This window comes from Malaya genurostris, chromosome 2 (genome assembly GCF_030247185.1).
Source record: "Malaya genurostris strain Urasoe2022 chromosome 2, Malgen_1.1, whole genome shotgun sequence".
Classification (NCBI taxonomy): domain Eukaryota; kingdom Metazoa; phylum Arthropoda; class Insecta; order Diptera; family Culicidae; genus Malaya; species Malaya genurostris.
Window position 1 is genome coordinate 120,005,298 of NC_080571.1, and position 17,492 is coordinate 120,022,789.

The 17,492-nt window shown below is 36.7% G+C and overlaps 1 protein-coding gene across 3 annotated transcripts in view; it reads left to right on the forward strand.

Annotated features, from left to right (window-relative positions):
- LOC131432228 (protein slit) overlaps positions 1–17,492 on the forward strand; it is a 445,785-nt gene that overhangs the window by 389,182 nt on the left and 39,111 nt on the right. For all 3 annotated transcript variants that reach the window (XM_058598368.1, XM_058598369.1, XM_058598370.1), the window contains exon 3: positions 13,262–13,333. In XM_058598368.1, the coding sequence (XP_058454351.1) occupies positions 13,262–13,333 (72 nt within the window). The remainder of the gene's footprint in view (positions 1–13,261; positions 13,334–17,492) is intronic.

Below are 17,492 nucleotides of genomic sequence, written 5' to 3' on the forward strand. Positions count from 1 at the left end.
TAATTTCGCCATTAATTTTGTTTCATGGAAGTGGCATTTTACGGAATTCACATTCACATATTTTTATCGTTAGTAACAACATTAAAAATTGTAGTCGAATATTCGATCTCCTTTCCTGGCGTATCGTCGCTGCTGGTAATTTGGTAAAGTAAAAAAAAGAAGCTCTTCGATTTTGCCAACTGCTAACCTATCTGCTGCCACCGCACTAAACTAAGATGAATGTTCGCTAACTCTGACCAAACTGTGCAATTATTTCTTGACTTTTGCAGCTTCTAGCTCGTAAAAAAAGATGATTATGGTGATTAACAGCAGAATAAAAACCTTTTTCTCGCCGTAAACAAACCGCACACCAAGCCCGGTCGGTGGTAATTGGCACCGAAAATCTTCTGTCTATAAAATATTTTATAGATTCAATTTGCATGGGAGCGCTATGGGGAACGAAAGTGTTAATGAATTCCAAATGTCTCAATTGTGTGCTGTTAGAGGCTGAAAACATAAAGCAACTTTATGAGCGCTAATTTGCATTCCCCTGCAGCCACGAAGTGTGCAGTGTACTTCCATAACTCAGAGAGAAATAGGAAGAGTCGTTTGAAAAATCAGTTTGGTGAACCCACGATATTGACTGACCCTTTGCCTTAATGGGATATTATTTTATTACGGAATACCAGCTTCCTCGAAGATGTTTTATGTTAAACTTTCTTTTCGTTAGATAACTACAACCTAGTTTCGAAATGTCAAATTTCGAAAATCAAATGATCTCCGGAAATTCTCTTGAAAGCAATCGATCATGAATACATAAACGATAAAATTGCAAGGAACAGTTTTCAAGCAATATTCTATTAAAAAATGGTTCAACGATTTAGATATGAGCAAGATGTGCAAGGCGTCTGGAATTTGAACAATTAATTATAATTTTTTTGTGAATGGATTTAAAATATCTCCAAAAGAGTCCATTTTGACATAAATAACGTGGTAGAAATTTAACTAAAGAATGCTAGTAGTTTGCTGTTCATACAGTCCCATCAGCAGTATGATTCGTTGTAGTAGTTTGGAGATTCATTCAACAAACTGTTTTGCCTTACATCAAAAGGCAAATAAACCTAGAGACCCTAGTGTAATATTAATGTAAGAGAGCTGTCAGTGACACCAGAAGCGCCGTCGGATGAAAAATAGGTGCGTAAACTCTCATCAAATGTATGCATAAAGTTTTATGCGCATTTCAACAACCACAGTATTTAATGGAAAAAAGTACACCCACTTCTCCAAAGAAGCGCTGCCAGTACACTGGAAAATCTAGGTTTACTTCATTTATACTTGCATTGACAAAACCAATAAATCGCCTATATCAAGATTTTCCACACGGCTTTTTACACGAATAAATCCAAATGATACCTTCATCCACAAATTCACGGTTATCAGATTCAAATTACGAAACGGTTTATTCATACGAAACTTAATTCTAGTGTTAAAAAATCTATTCTCAATCCACCTAGTAGTGTGATAATGCCTTTCTCTTTCATCGAGAAAGTCTCATTTTAATATTTTTTGCCTTTTTATTGATTTTTTATAATTGTTAACACTAATTTGGGCTTATATTCAGCATCATTTCTCAAACCAAGCACTTGATATTTGCGTTGCCTTTTTGTATGAGAAGAGTGATACTAATCTATAAAGCCCTTCCTAATCCACGTAGTGGAATCTAAATAGTCTCTTGCCATTTCAATAGTCTTATAAAAACATTCATGAGATTATACCCTCAGTCAATAGTATTCTGCCGTTCCATGCATAATTTTATTGTAATTGTATGTATTTTTTAAGTCCCAAAAAGTCTATTTAAAAAAAAAAATCAAGCAGTATCACAAACAAGTCTAAACTTGTTGAAATCGGTGAAGCCATCTCTGAGAAAATTGAGCGATAAAAAACAATGCGTTTTGTCGGTTACGCCATTTATACCATCATATCTCCGAAACCAGAAGTCACAGTGATTTGATCTTCGACTAGATCAACGCCCTAAAAATAGCTTTTGAATAAGTCTGAGTTTGTTGAAATCGGTTCAGCCATCTACAATAAAATTGTGCAGTAAAAATTCGTTGAAAGGTGCACGCACACATACACACAGCCATTTTCCGATCTCGTCGAACTGAGTCGAATGGTATATTTTTGAATGTTATTTTCGGAGTCCATAAAAAGCTATGGGTATCCGAAAATTACTATTTATTAAATCAGTGTTAAAACCGCAATATTATCCATATTCTTTCTCCGACGTTTCACACTGTTCGATGAATTTCTCTCAAATGAAAAGGATCATAAGCTATACATTTTTGTAAAAATTTGCGCTCCAATATTTAACACAATTCAGTACATTTTTCAACAATGTAAATCTACTGAAGATTGGTCCTACTTGCACTTGTTCGGTGCACTAAACTGATTATTTTATTTCGAATTGGCATATTTCAACTGAAGAAAATATCGTGAAACATTTCTGGTCTTGAAAAGAACCAATTTGTTGAGCTTCTGCGATCTTCAACATTGTTGATGGTATTTTTTGCGCCAGTTGATTGATTTATGCTGGAAATAGTTTTGATTCACATGTCGTGAATGGCGGTCTTTACGGAATAACCAGTATCCTCCGTTGTCGATAATGGACTGGTACTATGAAGCGTATATGTATAGACTCGGTAGACCTAACTCTATATTGAATGATTAACATTCGGTTCACTTAGGGGGTGAAACCATAGCTCAGGCCTTCACATTTAAATATCTCGGGGTCTGGTTCGACTCCAAAGGCACCTGGGGATGTCACATTAGGTATCTGAAACAAAAATGCCAGCAGAGAATCAACTTTCTTCGTACAATAACCGGATCATGGTGGGGTGCCCACCCAGGAGACCTGATCAGGTTGTATCAAACAACGATATTGTCCGTGATGGAATACGGATGCTTCTGCTTCCGATCAGTGGCGAACACTCATTTCATCAAGCTGGAAAGAATTCAGTATCGTTGCTTGCGTATTGCCTTGGGTTGCATGCAATCGACTCATACGATGAGCCTCGAAGTGCTGGCGGGCGTTCTTCCACTGAAAAACCGGTTCTGGGATCTCTCATATCGTTTGCTCATTCGATGCGACATTTTGAATCCTCTGGTGATTGAAAACTTCGAAAGGTTAGTTGAGCTTAACTCTCAAACCCGTTTTATGTCCGTGTATTTTGATTACATGGCTCAGAATATTAATCCTTCCTCGTTTGTTTCCAACCGTGCTCATTTCTTGGATACTTCTGATTCTACTGTGTTTATCGACACATCCATGAGAGAAGAAATTCGTGGAATTCCGGATCACGTGCGCCCTCAAGTGGCCCCAAATATTTTTTATAATAAATTTAGAACAGTCAACTGTGAAAAGGTGTTTTACACTGACGGATCAAACATCAACGAGTCCACAGGCTTCGGTATCTTCAATCAAAACATCACCGCTTCTTACAAACTCAGTGATCCGGCTTCAGTTTACGTCGCAGAATTAGCTGCTATTCAGTACACCCTCGAGATCATTGAAACCATGCCCAAAGACCATTACTTCATTGTCACGGACAGTCTAAGTTCAATAGAAGCTCTCCGGGCAATGAAGCCAGGAAAGTATCCCCCATATTTCCTGGGGAAAATACGGGAACATTTGAGAACTTTATCTGAACGGTCTTATTTAATATCGTTAGTCTGGGTCCCTTCGCATTGTTCCATTCCGGGCAATGAAAAGGCAGACTTATTGGCTAAAGTGGGCGCATTGGAAGGTGATATTTATGAAAGACCAATCTGCTTCAATGAATTTTTCAGTATTTCTCGTCAGAAAACTCTCGAAAGTTGGCAAACTTCATGGACGAATGACGAACTGGGACGATGGCTACACTCCATTATCCCTAAGGTATCGACGAAACCTTGGTTCAAGGGGATGAACATGAGTCGTGATTTCATTCGCGTTATGTCACGGCTCATGTCAAATCACTATACATTCAACGCACATCTCCGGCGTATCGGGATCGTGGAGAACGGGCTCTGCACCTGTGGCGACGGTTATCAGGACATCGAGCATGTCGTGTGGTCGTGCGTAGAGTATCGTGACGCCAGGTCGAAGCTACTGGAATCCCTCAGGGCCCGAGGTAGACCGCCTGAGGTGCCGGTTCGGGATGTGTTGGCGAGTCGGGATAGTTCATATATGCTTCTCATATACCAGTACCTTAAACACATTGATATAAAAGTGTAATGTGTTATTCCTCGCTCAGAAAGTATAATCTCCACCTACAGGTTCGACACTAACATCCGCCCGATTCTCTCGATCCCCGTCCCTGTCCACCATCTTCATTGGAATTAACAAGATCTTTTTTTTTTGTCACTAACTTTTTCGTTCCCCTTTCCCTGTTTTTTCACCATCTCGATGGCAACTAATTAGATCTCTGTCGTTTTCAAACATTTTGTTCCCGCACCCCTTTTTTACCCCGTTACCCACAATATTTACTTCTTTTTTTCATTCTCTTCCGTAACATCACCATCACCGGAAGACCGCTCCAGTCAATGACCAGCATGCGGGCCACCCGCCGGGCCTTTGTAGCCTGGGGGTGTTTCCCGCGGACCCTCACGGACCGAAGAATGCGGCCAACATAGAAAGTTACCATCGCCATCTGGAATCATCTCATCCTAAATTCAATTCACCGGCCACTACCGATCGCCAGATACTATATTACATAATGATACTACTCTAGTTTTAAGTTAGACGATAATTAAGATTAGTAAATACCCTTGGCATCTTAGAGCTTAAGCAGTGTGCCTTAATATTATATTATATTATTGAATAAAAAAAAAATTCGGTTCACTTTTACATCTGATCCGCTTTCAGTTGTGAACAGTTAGAAAATATCGAATAGAGAAAACCTAACGAACGTAAGATAATGTGGTGAAACACTACACACTTAGAAAATTTCTCAGTATTCGGTAATTTTTTACCGAATTTTCAACAGCTGAACGTTCGGTAATCAGTTCGGTAATTGAATTGATTACCGATCGTTCGGTAATCGCTGAACTGTCAAAAAACTACCGTACACTGTAAACCAAATGGATCTAACAGATTGTTCGGTAATTTTTGTTTGTTTGTTTTCCTTTGGTTAAAATTCTGGATTTTCGGATTTCAAAAAACAACACATATTCACAAAAACGAATGGAGAAAATGGTTTTATTCAACGAGAAATTTTAAAAGTGTCCGATGTTCCGACTGTCCGGAATTATGAGCGCCTTCCAACACACAGCACAATCCGTCGAGTTCAACAAAAATTACCCTTGAACGATTTGTGTTGGCAGCAAGTGGACAAGTGATACAAAACTATTTTCGGCCTATAAGTAAACAAAAAGCTGTTAGTGGCTCTAATGTCTTAAAAACTTTTATCACCTGTACCTCAATCCATTCGATGAACCCTTAAACATTTTTTTTCGTTTGGTTAATAAAAAGACACTCACTGAATATTTTAATAACTGTTTGACAGTTCATGACAATCAGTTTTCACAGAAGTTCGGTCATTGGAAGATAACTTTACCAAACGGACAGTATGATTTTTACCGTATTTGGTGACTATTCAGGTTTACCGTACCAAGTGTATATCTAATACCGAATTCTGTAATGAAAATTTACGTTAAACTGATAGTTCGGTGAACATTTGCATAATTGTTGTAAAATAAAACCCATGTACCAAAATATCGGTTATTTCTATAGATTACCGAAAGATCTCGTCAAAAATATTACCGAACAAAGGAATTAAATCTTAGTGTGTACAGACGCTGTTAACTTCACAATCGATTCAAGTTATTATAACTTTTTGTGAGGAGCAAATGCATCTTGATCTAAAACTAGTGCATTTGCTTCAACTGAATTCAACCAAATAATGCTGTATACATTCAGTTACGTAAAGAGTTGAAAGCAAATGAATTCATTAACTACAACTGCATTGCATTCTACAGGGAGAACCCTTCGATCATAAAATTACAATATCGCAAGTTTTGATTTTTGCGATAGGTGATTCAACTGTTTCTTTTATTCACTATGATTTTACGTATATTCAAATATGATATATTTGATATTTTCAATATGATTTTATGTATATTCAAACGGTTGAACAATGTTTTGTTTTGAATGCTGTCCAATTCCGGAGACAGCAGAAAGTAAAACAAAAATTACGAATTTCGCGACAAATCTTCTGAACATGTAAATTTTGTCACAAAAAGCCACTTTGCATACTTTTTTTTTGTTTTCAAAATGAACCTACACTGTCTTTCGAAAAAAGCCTAACTTTTAAATCATTTTTTTAATATTCATTGCTGGAAAATGTCAAATCCTACAAAAAAGTAATTCAATTTTTAAATTTTACAAAACAAAAACATAAATAATTATGTTCCTTGTCAATCTTCCATATGCATTTTGATGGACATGTTTAAGTGAAAAAAGTTTTTATAACAAGCACTGATGCTTCTTGCTAATATCGGGCAACTAGTAATGGGGTATTTCCATTGTTTTTCTTAAGTGTACGACTCGATAAGGATTTTTTCAGTATTTTTATACGGAAATTTGACTGATGTTGTACAAATCACTCGTATAACGCTTTACTGTAGAATTTGTCTTTTTTTTTCACTACAACTATTTGAAAAAAAAAGTTTGAAAAAGGTTGGCCCTTTTAACAAGACAGCCTAGATAAATCGTGGAAAAAGAATGCTATTTTGACAAAGTCTACATGTCTACATCTACATCTACATGTGAAATCTGCTCGTGTTGCTTAAAAATGTCAATGAAAACGACAACGATAATTCTAGCGTTTGTGAATGTGGTGAATTGAATTTGAAGAAATTTATGATTCCATTACAAGAGTTAGTGATAAGCACAATCTTTTGGATTTGTTATCCGATATCCCAACGGTGTACGTTTTTTATGGATGCGTTTGAAGAAGGCTATACCTTCTTATGTAACTTTCGATTATGACACAAAGCTCGCTGGTCGCGTATGACAATCAACTGGCTACATGTCTACATTACAGGACCACTTTTACAGAGGGGCAGTGGCGACACATGTCCTCGGGTCCACGGTCTTAAGGGTCCCTTGACGGGGCCTACCGAGCAAAAATAAAAGTCATTAATTTTGTTAGGGGCACACAAATAAATCATTTAAGAGGATGATAATGTAGCACCGCTTAAAGACGGCTTCCTAATTCAACTAATAGTGTGCCTTTTTCCTTTCAATCAAGTAGTCTTATTATATCTCTTTTGATCGAACTCATTTAAAAAAAATTATAAAAATTACATGAATTTTTACCGACTTAAGTCATCGTTTGCTGATAGAATTCCCTCCTCTGTGTGAAAAAGTAATTCTGCAGTCACCCATTAGCATTGATGTTTGAACTCTCGGCTCAGCGAGGTGAGTTTTCCTTGCGTTGGGAGCCATTTAGTATGTGTCCGATTCACAAAAAGCTACAATTATATAGATACTTGACAACATGTTTTCTTTTCAAAACGATCAGTTCCGAAGAATTTCATGCACTTCATTTCGAATTGTATACGGAATATGTACTGTGGACATTCAACCGAGTAGATTGCGGAATTCTCTTGTGTGGTACTCGTTCCACTCAAATTGGATTACCAGAATAAAAACAATTCAACGGAAATTCGTAAGATACGGGTTTTCTGTCTTTGACTGATCCAACCCAGCTACTGTCGAACGAGGACCGTTTCAGTTTACTACATTTTGATTTTTTGAAATTGAGTACAACATTTGCATCATTACTTCGTCACATCTCAAGAAGATGTTTCCAACAGATATTAATTCGTTTGTGCAAATATGTTCATTGAAAAAAAATTAGTTCAGCAAGCCATTTGTAGCTGCAGATAAAAAAAATCCGTAACAAATTGATCCCCGCTCGATGAATTTGCAGAATATTTTAAGAGGTTTTAATTTTTATTCATCATGATACATACTGTCAGATATACTGCAAAATCAACAATAAACAATAAACGTCTAAAACGACGCGTAAATCAATGGTAAAATCAATTATGTGCGCCTGTAGCACAACATTGGCTGTGAACCAAAACCCATAAATAACAATAAACTGTGGTCAATCAGTAAAGTTGCCTGTTTATTTGTTTGCCGTCGGGACATCAGATAAGACATTGCACTTCTGCGCAATATAACACGCAAGAAGCGTTAATTTTGGTTCCAATTAGCAGTTTAAATGCAACTGTTGAATACAATTTGAACTGCCCTGCACTGACGTGTCTAAGACGAAACGTAAAGTATAGTAAAATAGGTTATGTACGAATGCAACACAAAATTTGCTTCCTAATCAAAACCCCTGAATAACAATAAAAGTCCGTTTTTCAGTGATTTTAGATGCATTTTAAAAAAGCGAAAATCATGAAATCCGTTTCAGGATTGCCAACGCTTTGTATCCGAGCAAAATAAAACATAATTCCTAGAAGTAGAATGTTTTCATTGATTTTTGTGAACTCAATCTCTGGATATTTCTATGAAATAAAATAGTTAACTTTGATTGCACTCAAATTTTAAACAAACATCTGCAATTTCATTCCGTTTTACATTCCTTGGAATGATGGAAGTCAATTTATGTACCTTGCATCATCGTTTAGACGTTCTTTTCGTCAACTCTAGCAATCACTTCATTTCTCCATCTCTGAAGTATAGGCTATTTTCCACTCTGTTGTCGCGGTTCTACTGACGTGTCTCTCAAATGCAGTGCCTGCTGTCCAAATTGAGCCAAAATTTTATAGAACTTGTATATACTGCGATGAGTGATAGAATGCGTTTTTCCGGGCATTCTTCCTTGGTGAGCTAAGACCAATTTGTAACGGTAATTTTAATCCACAGCTGCAAATGGCTTCCCGAACCAAACTTGTTTTTCCTGCAAACATATTCGAATCAGAGTTGCAAATTGTCAGACATGTCAAATGACCTTGACAGACTGACTAAAATCATCGTCAACTGTAATCGGTACGGTCAAAGTGTCTGTCAAATGAGATACTCGATAGATCTATGACCAAGTAGAAGTATACTCAGTCAAAGACAGACGATTTTTTTGTTTGCTCTCTCATTCTCCTATTCCCTGTTGAATTAGAAAATTTCTAACATGAACACAAATTGATAAAATTCATTGTTCTTTGCAAAAAGTCATGGGGCCTCGGAATTTATTGTGGTAAATGAATTTAAATCAATGTTTATGCTGCTTGATTTATATTTAGTCACGTCGTAATCAAGCAGTGACAGGAGAAATGAAGATAATATCAATCACATCGTCAATCAATGAGCGTCCGGGTGAGTGTAATATCAAAAGAATTTAAGTTATGACCGATCGGTTCTCAGGCACTCAATATATGAAGATTGGTAGAGCCTGGTTGGCAGCAGTCTAGTGACATAAGCTTTCTAATCTTCATCGTGCAAAATTGCTAGTTGATAGTGACATTTAGCAGCTCTGATTCGAATAAATGAATTGATATATATATATTGGAAACATCTCCTTGAGCCGTGACCTAATAGAACGGTGCATAATCAAACGAAAACAAGTACTGGTCGATTCAGTATTAGCCGAAACTTGTTTTCGTTCGGCAGGAAAGGAAAGACTTAGCACTTCGGTGCTTATTACAAGTGTGTTGCAAATCGCAATAACTTAACGTCTGCTTAGCGGTTCAAATTGGACTGTTTAAGTTCGCAGTAAGCAGTTCAATTTGAACTGCTCTGCACTGACGAGTCTAAGACGAAACGTAAAGATAGTGGAATACTCGTAATATAGTAAAACAGAAAGTAAAGTTTTCAATGAAAACTCCTTTATTCTGTTATAAATAGAAAGAAAAATCTGCTTGGTATTTTTCAACAAAGCGCAATTTCCTAATATGCTCACTCCCTAAAATATATTAAAAGTTAATCATATTTTCTTCATTCGCATGCAGCGCAAATTACCCACTGACTCAATAGTCCATATTCGTTGATAGAACTGTTAACTATTTTGAATGAACTTAAAATTGATTTTATACTAATCTTACTCAAATTGCTCCTCTCTTCATAAATTTCGGTAGATAATGGGTGCCATTAGCATTCAAGCAAACATTAGCCACCAAAAACTGCGAGTTTTAATAAATGGATTTTCAAATCCACCAGTAAACAGTGATTTTTATGGTTCATTAAATGCCATTAATAGATCCTTTGCGGAACTTACTCCGCTCTCTTCAGCCCACGTCACCTGCTTGTTTTATTTGGAGCGAATAAATATCTTCGCAGCAACAGGTCCGTCTAACTGGTTTCACTCACGACACAACAGAAACTGCTTTGGTTATCTAGATAATCCATAAATTTCGGATGATACTCCCGCTAATGGCGATTAGTATATGTGGAAGGTGTGGAGCTTTCAAAATATTTTGCGTATTCACGTTTCACAAGCTTTATTTAATAAAAAAATTAAATCTTTTGAAACTACTCGGTCGTACTCAATATGAAAATCGTTTATTTAAAATTGTCGACAATCTTAACAACCAGATCTTTTAATAAAATCAATTCGTCTAATCGAAAAAACCTGTCGGAATGAGCTATCAAATGAAATTTAATATGAAAATAAACTCGTTCACTTAAACGTTGGAAACCAGAATAACCAAAACAAAGTTGCAAATTTGTGCGCGAATTCCATTGTTCTGTGTTGGATAATATATTCGGTTTTACCTTTTTTTATATATATATAAAAAATAGGTATAGAATTCGCTCAAACTTTCGACAAATTTTCCGAGGCCCGGAGGGCCGAATGTCATATACCAATCGATTCAGCTCGACGAACTGAGCAAATGTCTGTGTGTGTGTGTGTGTATGTGTGTGTGTCTGTATGTGTGTTGTCAACTAAGTGGTCGAGATCTCAGAGATGGCTGAACCGATTTTGATCAAACTAGTCGCAAATGAAAGGTCTCCCCGTCACCCAAAACGCTATTGAATGGTTTTGAGATAAGATGTTTATTTTTTGAGTTATACGGAGTTTTATGTCAAAATTTTCAGTTTTTTGACAGTATCTGTCACGATTGACCTTGAAAACAGAATATGTTTTTAGACTTAGATTCCGCACGGTAATAGCTATCCAACAAGCCATAGTTTGTTAAAATCCGTCCATTTTTAACGGAGATATCAATATTTTTGTGTAAACGACTTTTTCCCTTATTCCAGCAGTAGAAGTTTTGAGCGCTGTATGACAAAGAAATGCTTGGGAGCAACGGAAAACACGATTTTTCTACTGTGACATACAATTGTTTCTAAGTGCTTAAAAGACTGTGTATAGCATCCTTTTTCATGACAATTTGCCTTGGACCGATTTTAGCACGGTTCGTTTTTGGCAACATAATCGTTCGAATATGGCATTTATAAACCAGATGATATCAGCATTTTCGAGTTGAAAGTAATTCCATAATTATATTGATTTAAACTACTTACAGCAATAAAAGCTGGAAGAACATAACTTCCATATACCATACGACTCAGTTCGTCGAGATCAGCAAATGCGTGTGTGACAAATAATTTCACTCAATTTTTTCGGAGATGGCTAAACCGTTTTCTACAAACTCAGATTCATATGAAAACTAGTATACTTCCAAATTTGGATCCGACTTCTGATTTCGGAACCACAGGATGACATGTGAAACGAAATTAAAATAATGCAATTCATTTTTCTCGTAGATGGCTGAACCGATCTAAGACTCAAATGAAATCTAAGAATCATCTATGATTCAAATGAGAGGTCTTAAAATCCTATAAAAATTAGTCAGATCCGATTTCTGGTTTAGGAGATACAGGGTGATTAGTATAAAAATGTCCATGTCACATAAATTAATCAGGTTTATCGGGTTTGCAAATTTGGATAGTCGATTACCAAATAAATTTATTTCAGTTTAAGCGGTATTCTTTTTTGGATTCGGAATGTACCCCCAAATTTTAATTCGCACTACAATTTCTCAAAGATGTCTACACACTCCTCAGGTGAATTTATCTGATTTCGGCTACACCGATCTTAGAACTCCGGATCCAGTTTCGAATCGTTTCTCAAAGTTTAATCCTTTTTTCAAAAAGGCCAAATCGAACTTCAAAAACAAAAATTCAAATTAAAGGACTTAACGTCCCATACAAAATTGGTGAATTTTATCCGATTCTGGAATTACAGATGATGAACTTTTAAAATTCATACCGATATAGAAGATGTAAATTGTTTGGCGTATTAATTTATGGCCATTCGAATCATTTTGGGTTATGCTAGTTCCTGAATACCAGCTCTGGAAGTACCATAAATAATGACGAAAAACTCTAAAGTGGAACTTACTTCGACATCTCATGGAATGTTTAATCGAATGTCACACGTTAAGATTGAAATCCGATACGATTTGCAGATTCGAAATTACAGGGTAATGAGTGATTAAAATCTCAATTTGCCGTTTGAAATGACGATAATTAAAATAATGTCATGAGAACTAAAACACCTAAGAATATCCATGCAAAAAAACACATGCGGATTGATAAAAAAAAGGTATCATCTCACTGCTAGGTGGATTAATCACGTTTTTATTCATAATTTAGCTCCAGTTCTAGTCACATAAAATATAATAAACACCGCAACTCATAACCGTCCTTTAGTATTACATTTGCGTGACGTACAGCCATTACTTAACTTGTTTAATCACCCTCACCTTTTTGGGTTTTTGCAAACATAAAATAATTTCAGCTTATTTAACGCACAGCATATCGCGCCACATCGCATGGTACTTCCCTAAATCCGCACTTGGCTTTGTCCGACGACGGAGCAAACCCAACAGCCGGACCTCCTACCATTGTGGAAAGTCGAAAGAAAACGGAAAAACTTTTCATTTTATCTAGTGTTCGTTATCAGCTGCGAAAATAAATTTCCCAGTTGGAGCACTCCTTTCCGGCTATACTTTCAGTACACTACCATCTGCTGGCCACGTTCGATATTTCTTGTTGCATCGCCGGAAAGCCGGAACGATAACGAGATTTTATCAATGGTGCTTCCTGCCACTACGGAAAAGTTTTACATTTAATAATAATTGACACAGCGATTGGCAGCAAAGTACACATATGTATGAACCATCCGAGACAGGACCCTCTGGGTGCGGGATGGCCGAAACTACTATCGAGAACATTTTGTGAAAACTAACGTAAACTAATTTCCTTTTTCCTTCTTTCCACTTACAGAGACCTGCAGGGCAACAACATCACTATCATCTATGAATCAGATTTCCAGAGCCTGTCAAAACTGCGAATATTGTAAGTATAGACGCTTCTGGAGTTTATCAAATTTCGGAAAGTATAATTTCGCATATCCTGACACACCATAATAGTTGGCATACTTCTAGTAGCTAGTCACTGTATTCCTGACATTAGACACACGCTACCCACCGGCAGCGAGTTGATTCCTTTTATAATGGAAAATAATTAAATTTAATGCGAATCAGCCGCGCCGCCGCTCAAGTACTTTTAATAGTGTTACGAAAACTTTCGCTACGTAGTGTTCCGCTTTTCGACGGCAGCAGTTAAGAAGCTAGCTTTCAAACTTGTAATTACATCCAGTTAATTTCCGAATCATTAGACGCTATATACGACATTCGCCGCATGAAAGCAGTTCTAGTTTGAATTTTACTTTTGTGAGGTTAGTTTCCATTAGAAGTGGTGCGGAATTGCTAATATTATATTCATGAACAGTGAATCAAAATTCTCACACTTTGTTGTGGTTTTTAATATGGTAAAAGTGGCGATGGTAAACTTAGTCGTAAGTTTCTGTGCTTCCGCTTCGGAGGATAAGATGATACTCTCCTCAGTTTCAATTATAACATTGGAAGTGTTTTCAGCAGTAGCAGCTAGATTGACAACGATTCTGTACATTGAGAATCGAAATCTGTCGAATCAGTGCTGTGATGTTTCAACAATAAATATGCTTGTTAGGTACGAAGCTAAATATAAGGATTTTTCTTATATTCTCATGTATATTCTGTTATATTCTTCGTCTTTCGTCTTTTTTGTGTGGACATTCTAAATGACGTTTCAAAATTCTTAACACACTGTAATTCCGGAACCGTAAGTCGAATCCGGCTAAAATTCGAATGCCATATATTTCCTCATAACACGTTTCCTTAAAAATTAAGTTTGTGAAATGGGGACGGGTGTAGCGTGATGGGATAGTCGATGCCTTTCACGCAGCCCGCCTGGGTTCGATTCCCAACCCCGCACATAGGGTCAGAAAGATTTTCTGGTCCGAAGAGGCGAATGACCTAAGATGTTAAAGCCTCTATAATTGAAACAAAAAAAAAAAAAAGTTTGTGAAAATCGGTTCAGAATTCTGAGAAAATGAAGTGAAGTCTTGTTTGAAGTTTTTGATCACTACATCCGGTACTACCGTTTTTTTTAAATCAGGAGCTGAGTTCCGGTATACTCGTAATCCAATTTTTTAGCAATCGACTCATCAGACCTGCCCAATCGATGAAACTTTACATCTATTTCGAAGGATTGTTTATATCTGCTTATTTGGTTTGTAGTTATGCGACTGCTCTAACCGCTATTCTGGTTCGGCATTTGAATTGATTACCGATCGTTCGGTAATGCAAATTTTGCTGATCTGTCAAACAACTACCGTAAAGCGAAAACCAAACAAATCTAACGGTGGTTCGGTAATCTATTTTGTGTTTGTTTTCTTTTAATAAAAATTCTTAATTTGAATGGATTTTATTATTTAAAAAAACAATACAAATTTTCAACTTACTATAGGTTTCTCGGAATTAGATATTTTTCACAGAAACGAATTGAAAAATTCGAACCTGTCGTTTTATATATCCACGAAAAACTAAAAAAAGTGACTTTGTGTGACGGTTGACCGGAATAATGAACGCCTTACAGAACACTGCGTAATCCGTCGAGTCTACCAGAAATTACCCTCCAACGATATATGTTATTTCCTGCCTATAAGTGAATAAAAAGCTTTAAGCAGTTCTAAGGTTCTAAAAATTTGTCCACCTCAATCCATTCGACGACTATTCAGATTTAGCGTATGAATTGTATGTCTATGTAATGTAGAATTATGTGATAAAAACTTGCGTGAAACTGATCGTTCGGTAAAATTTGCATAATTTTTATGAAATGAAATTTATCTACCGAAACATCGGTTATTTCTTTTGTTTACAGTAATTTTTCGTCGAACAGCGAAATCCAATCTTAGTGTGTATGATTACTTACCAAGTAGTTCAGTAACTACTATCCTGCTAGAACTTACCATAGCATGCAAACAAATTGGAATTAAAATAAAATCCTTGCTCGACATATTATACAGTAATCTGAAATGAGTAAAATTTACTAAAACGCTTCAATATGAATAAACTAATCATTGGGCAAACCTTCCCCGAGTGTACCAAAACCGACTCCCGAAAAGACTTTTTTGAATAGGTATAAAAATGTGTTTAAAAATAACAAATTCTTTACAAGAATGGACAAAAAAAGGTTGATTTTTTAAGAGGTATAGGATTTGATTTAAAAAAAAAACGCGCTTAATCCACCTAGCAATGAGATGATATCTTCCGCATGTGTTTTTTGCATGAATATTCTTTGGTGTTTCAGTTTTCATGACATTATTCTAATGTCCGTCGTCTTAAGCGGCAATTTGAGATTACAATCACTCATTGCTCTGTAATGTCGAAACTGCAAATCGGATCGAATTTGAATCTAAAAGTGTGATAATCGATTAAACATGCCATGATATGTAAGTTCCACTTTAGAGTTTACGGTAATTTAAGGTACTTCCAGAGCCGGTATACAGGAACCAGCATAACCCAAACCGGTTCGTATGGCCAATTTCTATAGTTTTGAGTCCAACTTTAAAGCTTTTCGGGATTGTCATCTTCTATATCGTTTTGAATTTTAAAAATCCATCATCCTACAATTCCAGAATCGGAAGTCAGAATTGGATAAAAGTCAGACAAATTCACCTGAGTAGCTGTACAGTTTACATTTGTTTTAAAATGTTTGAAAATCAATGTAGAAATCATTCAGGAATCGTAGTGCGAATTAAATTTTTGGGTGCCTTCTGAAATGAAAACTGAATACAACCAAAAATGAAATAAGTTTATTTGGTTATCGACTATCCAAATCTGCAAACCCGATAAACCTGATTAATGTGTGAAATAGACATTTTTATACTAATCATCCTGTATCCCCGAAACCGGAAGTTGGATCTGACTGAAAAGCAAGATGACTTATAGAATCTAAAGACTTTTCATTTGAATCTTAGATAATTCTTAGACTTCATTTGAATCTTAAAACGGTTCAGCCATTTACGGATAATTCTATGGCTTGTTGGATAGGTATTACCGTGCGGAATCTAAGTCTGAAAATATATTCTGTTTTCAAGGTCAATTGTGACAGATACTGTCAAAAAACTGAAAATTTTGACATAAAACATCGTATTGCTCAAAAAGTAAACATCCGATCTCAAAACCATTCAATAGCGTTCAGGGTGACGGGGAGACCTTTCATTTGTGACTAGTTTGATCAAAATCGGTCCAGCCATCTCTGAGATCTCGACCTCTTAGTTGACAACACACATACACACACACACACACACACACACACACACACACACACACACACACACACACACACACACACACACACACACACACACACACACACACACACACACACACACACACACACACACACACACACACACACACACACACACACACACACACACACACACACACACACACACACACACACACACACACACACACACACACACACACACACACACACGGACATTTGCTCAGTTCGTCGATCTGAATCGATTTTTTATATTTATAAATAAAGGTAAAACCACAATAAATTTGAGAAAATAATGAAATTTTTATTGGAATCGATAGAACGATCAATATAATTTAATGTTTGAAGATGATTGCATGCAAATGTTGGCTGCGGCTCCGCTTTTGATGGACCATGCGCACGGTCGAATCTTGGCACAATCTCTGCAACATATCGGCCGGTATTTCACGAATAAATGCTCCAATATTGGCTTCCAGTGCGTCAATCGCTGCGTGTAGACACGAGCTTTAACATGGCCCACAAGAAACAGTCCAAAGGCGTTAAATCACACGATCAAGGTGGCCACTTGACGGGCTCAAAACGTGAGATAAACTGTTCACCGGAGGCGGCTCTCAATTTGGTCATTTTTTCGCGTGTCGTGAAGAATGTGGCACCGTCTTGTTAAAGCCACATGTCAAGCATGTCCAATTTTTCCATTTTGGGTAAACAAAATCGTCAATCATCACACGGTAGCGCTCTCCATTCCCAGTAATGTTTCACCCATCGTCACCTTTGAAGAAGTATGGCCCGAAGATGCCACCGGCCCATGATCCACACCAACCAGTGACTTTTTTGGTAT